The sequence below is a fragment of the Bos indicus x Bos taurus genome, chromosome X (genome assembly GCF_003369695.1).
Source record: "Bos indicus x Bos taurus breed Angus x Brahman F1 hybrid chromosome X, Bos_hybrid_MaternalHap_v2.0, whole genome shotgun sequence".
In the NCBI taxonomy this organism is placed as follows: Eukaryota; Metazoa; Chordata; class Mammalia; order Artiodactyla; family Bovidae; genus Bos; species Bos indicus x Bos taurus.
Window position 1 is genome coordinate 107,034,384 of NC_040105.1, and position 7,847 is coordinate 107,042,230.

Below are 7,847 nucleotides of genomic sequence, written 5' to 3' on the forward strand. Positions count from 1 at the left end.
ATTGAATGGTTTGCCTTGGAAACGAACAGAGATCATTCTGTCGTTTTCGAGATTGCATCCAAGTACCGCATTTCGGACTCTTTTGTTGACCATGATGCTACTCCATTTCTTCTAAGGGATTCCTGCCCGCAGTAGTAGATATAATGGTCATCTGAGTTAAATTCACCCATTCCAGTCCATTTCAGTTCGCTAATTCCTAGAATGTTGATATTCATTCTTGCCATCTCCTGTTTGACGACTTCCAATTTGCCTTGATTCATGGACCTAACATTCCAGGTTCCTATGCAATATTGCTCTTTACAGCATCAGACCTTGCTTCTATCACCAGTCACATCCACAACTGGGTATTGTTTTTGCTTTGGCTCCATCCCTTCATTCTTTCTGGAGTTATTTCTCCACTGATCTCCAGTAGCATATTGGGCACCTACTGACCTGGGGAGTTCCTCTTTCAGTATCCTATCATTTTGCCTTTTCATACTGTTCATGGGGTTCTCAAGGCAAGAATACTGAAGCGGTTTGCCATTCCCTTGAGCATTTCAGGTTTCCTCCAAAATTTTCAAGCACTAAGCAAAGATCCACTAGGGAGGCACAACTTGGAGGAATCTGGGCTCGATTACTTTACAAGATTGCTAGAGAAAACTTGGGTGAGTGCAGTATTAACTAATCTCACTTCATTTATCCTTAAGTATCCATTTATTAAGTATTTATTGAGTGCCAGATCTTAAGCCATAATTTATGTAACTTTTAGACTATATTTGCATTGTCTTACAGTGACGAATGACCTTATTTGACCAAGTGTTTTGAGACTTTTTGACAAACTTCCCAAATCTCAAACTTTAATTAAATTTCTTTTGACTTCAAGCTGACTTTAAGGTTCTTTAGGGGGCCCTTAAGGCATCTGAAGTAAGATTAGTGAATTAGTTTCATTTGATATGTTGAATTACATGGGAAGTGTTTTCAAAGGGTGATAAGTCTTCCAAGATTATATGGTATGGGTAAAGTTTACTATATGTCCTGGTATAATCTATCAGCCATAATTCTGGTTCTACCACAGAAACTTGATTCAGCTTCTTTATCAATACATTGTGATCAGATCTTCAACCTCACCTTTTAAGTCTTTAATAGACAGTTAAGCTGTGCTTTGCAAAATTGCTTAATCTTCAAGCAAATTCATAGGAAGGCCTTTTAAACAAACATAGGTCAGATATATCATTGAATTTGGTTAAGAAATTTTTATCACACTGGTAGGAGAAGCAAATCTTCCCTCTAGCTGGCAGCCACAATGGACCCTAAGGCTGTCTGAAGCAGAATCAACAGAGTGACAAGACAATCCTACAGTGACACTCACCCTTGAAGGGAGAGGGGATTTTGACTGTGCTATATGCTAGCACTTAGGAATGAACAGTGAAAAAGGAACTGTTAGCTGCTTAATTAAGTGAGTTATGAAGTACTGGCTTTGGAAAAACCTGGTTTTAATAAAATACAATGAAAGACTAAAACCAAGGATTGCTACTTTGTGCTCTGAAATAACACAGCTCTATTGAGAACAATACCTTGGTGGCATGAAGGTAAAATGAGAAAAAGTAAGCAACTCAGGGCAAGTGGTAACTCCTTTAGAGCAGAAAGAGGATGGCCCTCCATTATCAAATACCATTTTGCCATATTTTCTGTGTGACATGTGCTGTTCTTATCCCAGTTCTGGCACCTTATCACTTTGATGAGAATAACAGAAGGATTGGTTACTGAGTCAACTGGTGTATATGATTATAATGGTTAGGGACTCTGTCTGGAATATTACTGATTTTGATCTGTGTTCTCCAGATATTCAGAAGCCATGCCCCTCAAGTTAGTCATGATCTAAAATAATTTGGTATATTATACTTCTGCAAGTCTGGTTACCAGACAACACATCTCCCTAGACTGGTTTTCAGGCTTATTCTCCTGAATTCAGGTCCAGGCTGGTTTTCAGCCTCATTCTCCTGAATCCTTTATACAAAATCTTTATTATATAAAACTTGAATTGAGGACTTGGAACTTGAGAGTATTTATAACTTGATATCAATTCCCCAATCAAGGTAGGACTATGCCCCACTTCAACAGGAAACAGCTAGACAGGTTTCACCACATTTCCTGAAAGACTTGGGGGAAGGATGGAATGGAATTGGAGGTTGAAACCCAGATACCCTAAATACAAGTTCCTCTGCCAAGTTTAAACATACTCATGTGTAACCCTCAAGACTGAGGAGTATCAAATAAAAGGGGAGAATTGTAACAGAACACAGTGAGCTCAGCCCCTAGCACAGCAGCTGTTGCTCTGCAATATTATGCTGCACCCTGTTAGCAGGCAATGGGTCCTGCTCAGCCATTGGTCGGTGCCACAGTGGGCCCCGCCCACTGGCAACCAACTGCCAATGAGTGACACTTAGTGGTCCTGCTCAGCCATTGGTTGGTGTCACAGTGGGCTCCGCCCACTGCCAACCAACTGTCTATGAGGGACACTTAGTGGTCCTACCCAGCCATTGGTCGATGCAACAGTGGGCAAAGCCCACTGGCCACCAACTCTCTATGAGCGACAGTTAGTGGTTCTGCTCAGCCATAGGACAACGCACCAGTGGGCCCTGCCCACAAGCTATCAACTGTTAAGAAAGGACGTTTAGTGATAGGATTCAAACAACAGTGCCGTGATGGTCAGAGAAGTGGAGAGTGAGGTAAGAGGCAGATCTGGGCCTTCTCCCTGAGGCCCTCCAGCTCACCTGGCTTTAGCTGGCACCCCAGAGAACAGGCTGAAGTCTGTGTCCTGTATGGCTCCAGAGCCCTCACCAAGGGCCCCCACTAGCCTTTGAGGCAAGCAGTGAACCTCTCCCCTGTCCCTGTGTCTTTGACCCCATAGTAGTGGCCGTCTGCCTGGGTTGCTGTCTGTGGGACCTGGTCTCTCCCCACTGGGGAGTCCTGAGGAGCCTGAGGGCCATGTGGGTTGGGCACCTGGCTCCTTCAGTGATGACGGATGAGGAGGGTCTTGAGACCTGGTCCTGAGGGAGCTACCAGCTGAGCTCTGCCTCCTCCTAGCCAGGCCCAGGACCTTGGAGGGTGAAAGTTGCTCCTTGGGACATTGCCCTTTCTTATCAGGGCAGAGAATAACATTTGTTTGGTAGAGATTTATAGGAACACCTCATCTGACCATGACCTAACCTCAAGAACAAAGACTCTGACACCAAGAAGTTTGTAACAATTAACCACATCCCTCACTCAACTAGTGCTTTTAAAAGGGCTTTGATGAAAGCTTTCAGTAACGTTGGGATTTGTAGGACATGAGCCACCCATCTCCTTGCATGGCCTTGTAATAAACCTTTCTCTGTTCCAAGCTCCAAAGTTTGAGTATTGTTTGGCCTTGCTGTGTGTTGGGCACATGGACTTGGTGATGTTCAGTGAAAATCTACCCTTGCCTCCTTTGTCATAAATGAATTGACCGTATGCACTGGGCTGTATTTCTCGGCTGTCTTCTGTTCCACTGGACTGTGTGTGTTTTCATGCCAGTACCATATCTGTTTGATGACTAGCTTTGTAGAGTTGTCTGAAATCAGGGAGCCTGATTCCTGAGGCTCCTTTCTGAAGGTTGCTTTGGCGATTCAGCCCTTCTTTCTCAAGGTTGCTTTGGCAATTCAGGGTCTTTTGTGGCTTCTACTACTAAGTATGTGTTCAGGGGAGACAAACTACTAAAGCAGGCAGATGAGCTACTAAGGTTATCTGCTCAGGGCTTTGTTTTCTGTTCCACTGCTTTTTGTGTCTGTTTTTGTGTGAGTACCATACCTGGTAATGACCAGAGCTTTGTAGTGTTGTCTGAAATCAGGGAGCCTGATTTCTGACGCTCCTTTCTCAAGGTTTCTTTCCTGGTTCAACCCTTCTTTCTCAATGTTGCTTTGGTGGTTCAGGGTCTTTTGTGGCTGCTCCTACTAAACCTATGTGTTCAGGGAAGATGAAGGCTCTCATGGAGCTGGTTGTCCCCACTCCTCTGAGATAGCATGAAGTAGCAAAAAGTCAGTAAGTTATCATGGAAGCATTTCAAAATGCAACAGAAGGGAGAAATAAATGTGACTCCCACATTATAAGTGAGATTTAACTAACATTTCTGTTTCAGAGTGGCATGCATTCCAGACTTGGGGAAGGGAGCATAACAAACCAATCCATGGTTCAGTAGCCTAACTTGCTACCTGCTTTTGCATTTTATAGATCCACTTTGGAGGTGCTTAGGTCCTGGGTCTGTACAGTTGATGCTGTTTGACCCCTGAGAGAACTCTGTGCACTTCAGAAGCACTGAGCAGGGTGAAGGGTCTGCCAGACGTGCAGTTTGAGTCTGGGAACAGACAGATCCAGCTCCAGAACCACACCTGCTACGATCTGCATGCCTAGGGTAAGCCTTCCCCTTTCCCTAAACATTTCACCTGCAATCAGTTCTCTACACACCTCTGAATTTCAAGCTTGTGCTCTTTAACGTAGCAATAGCTGACACCCAGTATATCTGTATGCTGGTGATCACCTTTGGCTCTCCTGGGTGCACAGGCAGTGGGGGCACTGGCTCTCTAGGAAAGAAAGAGTGAAGCTTTCTCCTGGTATGGGCCCCAAGAAGTACACAAGGCAAAGGATGTCCAGTGACACAAACAAGGTCCCAGTCATGAGATGCCTGCCTCCCCACATGATTGTCCTTTCATGCATAGTGGGGCTTTCCTGGTAGCTCAGATAGCAGAGAATCTGCCTGCAGTGCAGGAAACCAGGCTTTTATCCCTGGGTCAGGAAGATCCCCTGGAGATGGGAATGGCATCCCATTCCAGTATTCTTGCCTGGAGAATTCCATGGACAGAAGAGCCTGGTGGGCTACAGTCTTTGTGGTCGCAAAGAGTTGGATAGGACTGAGCAACTAATTCACACACACACACAGTAACAAATAAGGCAAGGTGTTGGGTTTGGAGGGCTTATAAAACTCTGGTACATTTGGTATTTTCTCCCCACGTATCTATCATATATATATAACTCTTTTGGTATTTTCCCCCCACGTATCTTCCATTTATATATAACCCCTAGGTGCATGGATACACAGCCTTGATACTTCTTTGCTTTATCTCTCATCAATTATATTTGGCCAAGCCTTCCACTTTTACAAAAGGCATACCCCCTCTCCCCAACCCGTGCTGACTCTTTTCTTCTTTCCCATATTCCAGAATTCTCCATTATAGGCCATGGAAAACACAACTCCGGGCATCTTTCAAAGATTTGGGTAGAAAAGCACAGGCTACACAAGCTATAGATGCTTCGTAGTCTTAGGCAAAAGGTGTGAGCAAGCATACTGTTTAAGGGAGACCTGCCATAGCTGTGGGTATGATGGCCAGACCACTCAACCTCGGCTATCTAATCCTTGGTGCCCAAGTTGAATCATGATGGATGCCTAGTATGTCCTCTGCATTTGGAAAGGCCGCTTTTGGCCAGCCAAGATCTTGTCCAGACCCAGCGTCTCACCACAACAGAAGAGAAAAAGGGCCCTTTCTCTGGAAGTTCAGATACTCTCAGTAGATGAAAATATCAGTGTGAAAAGCACAAACATAAAGACCCTAAATGAGTCCATGATTGAAAACCTCGCCACCTCACTAGCAGCCCAGCCGGAGCCCAGTGCCCCAGAAGAAGAGGAAATGGCCTACATATCTGCTATTAAAATGGCTTGGGACCTTCTGAATAAGAAAGGAAATTACACTACAGCAAGAGTCATGGGTTATCCAGAGTCCAAGAAGCAGTCTCCAAGGAGACCACAAAAGCAACCTCGTAGAAGGCATTGGGAGCCCAATTGGGGCTTACAGAGGAGTGTGAGGAAAAAGAAAAGCTCCAAATCACCCGTGGTACCTTCAGAGAGGGAGGATGGCCCATATCCTGACAAGTCGCAGGTGTGCACACCCATTGCCCAGATCCCAAGTGAAATGCAAACAGAGTCATATCAGAGCTTTGGGGTGCACCCAAACTTCCCATCACTTTCAGAAGATGACCATGAGAAAGAGGCCAAGAAAAAGGGGGACACCTCAAAAGTTATATCCTTGCCCTGTACAGTGAAGGAGGTGGGTGTAGATGTTAGAGGTGGATGTGTGCTTCCATCACTTGCACCGGGTTTCATCCTCATTGTGCCCAAGGCTCTGGAAGAGCGGGCACAAAACACCTGCCTGAAGTCCCTAGCTGTGTGCCCTGAACATGCTACGTTCTCAGGGAATGTTGACCCTGGAGAGGGCACCTGCAACTCAGGCTCAGAAGGCACAGAGGCATCCTCCAATGCCCCTAACCTGGGCCTGCGTTATTCACTCTGCCTAACAAACAGAAAAAGGAAGCTGCAGGTCCCAGGGTGTGAGGAAGAGCGGCAAGAATCTCAACCCTCAGCTGGCTCAAAGGCTATTAAGCACACCAGTGCCATCAAGAAGGGCGGGGGCAAGGAAGCGGGACAGCTGACAAGCATGGCGTTCCCAGAGGAGCTGTGTCCCATTGAGAGAGGAATGTTGGTCTGGTTTAAGTTTCAGAATCATCCATTTTGGCTAGCCATGGTCAAGAGTGTCAGCCCAACCGAGCAGACCACAAGGGTGCTTTTGATTGAGGCCAACATGCATTGTGAGAAGAGCAGTATTCAAGTTCCTCTTCAAAGGTTGAAGCATCTGGATTATAATGGCAAAGAAAAGCTAATGAAGAGAGCCAGCAAAGTATTTCTCACTGATTTCCAACTACAGAGAAGGGCTCGTAAGTGGGTCTTTTGTGGGCTCTTTCCTGGACTATTATGCTGCTGACATCACTTACCCCTTGAGGAAAGCCATCCAGGAAGGAGATCTGCAGATGGATTTCCCCAAGGTGAATTATTCTGACCTGGAAGATTCTGAGGAGGAGACCTCTGCAGCTTTAAAGAGGCACTGCAAGAGAATCCTCCCTGACCGGATGAGGGCTGCTTGGGACTGAGCCAACCAGAAGCTGGTGGACTTCATCATGAAAAGAAAGGGGGCTGACCCACATCTTCTGGACATCGTCAAAGGCAGGAAAGAATCCAGGTGGCTTGAATCATTTCTGAATTCACAGAGGTACATGATCCCCATTGAAACATACCTGGAGGATGACGATCAGCTGGATGTGGTGGTAAGCCACTTACGAGAAATCTACAAACACGTAGACAAGAAAGTGCTGGCTCTGATGAGAGATGACCCAGTGAGCTTCCTTCTGGACGTTCTTCTGCCAGAAGCAATCATTTGTTCAATTACTGCACTGGATGGATTGGAGTACAAGGAGGCAGAAGCAAAGTACCTGCAAGGGCCACCTGTGCATTCCCGGGAAAAAGAACTGTTTGATAAGAAAATACTGAAGAAAATAAGAAAGAGATCAGCTGAGAGGTACAAGGCTAAACTCTCCCCCTGTGCCCAACAGGGCATCGGGGAGACGTCTCAGCCACACCATTAGCAACAATCCCCGTCTGTATGAACTGCATGATCTTTCCACTCCACATGGCATGAAAACACCTTCTGGAAATCTGAGGCCTCTGGAACACTCTTGAATTCACTCTGGATCCATCTCCAGCGCCTGCGAGTGGCAGAGTCATCCTGAGTTTCTTCTTCTGAATACTCTCACACAACTAAGTGGTTAAAATATTGTAAACAGCTGCACTTCCCTCTACTTGCCCAGATGTGTAGTTTTCCAGATATTTTCACTATGTGGCTTTTGACTCTACTTAATATTTTAAAGGTGGACATGCATTTTTTTATTAGATGAAAAAGCCTTGTATCAGATACAAAGCAGCAATCGTGTTTAAGATCTAAGGCACGTTTCTTACAGAAAAGCCACAT

The 7,847-nt window shown here is 45.4% G+C and overlaps 1 protein-coding gene across 1 annotated transcript; it reads left to right on the forward strand.

The window, feature by feature from the left end:
* Nucleotides 1-5,612: 5,612 nt before the first annotated feature.
* LOC113888135 (PWWP domain-containing protein MUM1L1-like) lies at nt 5,613-7,464 on the forward strand. Its single transcript, XM_027535440.1, is given in 2 exon segments — nt 5,613-6,724; nt 6,726-7,464. Coding segments are annotated over 2 exon segments (1,851 nt in total).
* The last annotated feature ends 383 nt before the right edge of the window (nt 7,465-7,847 follow it).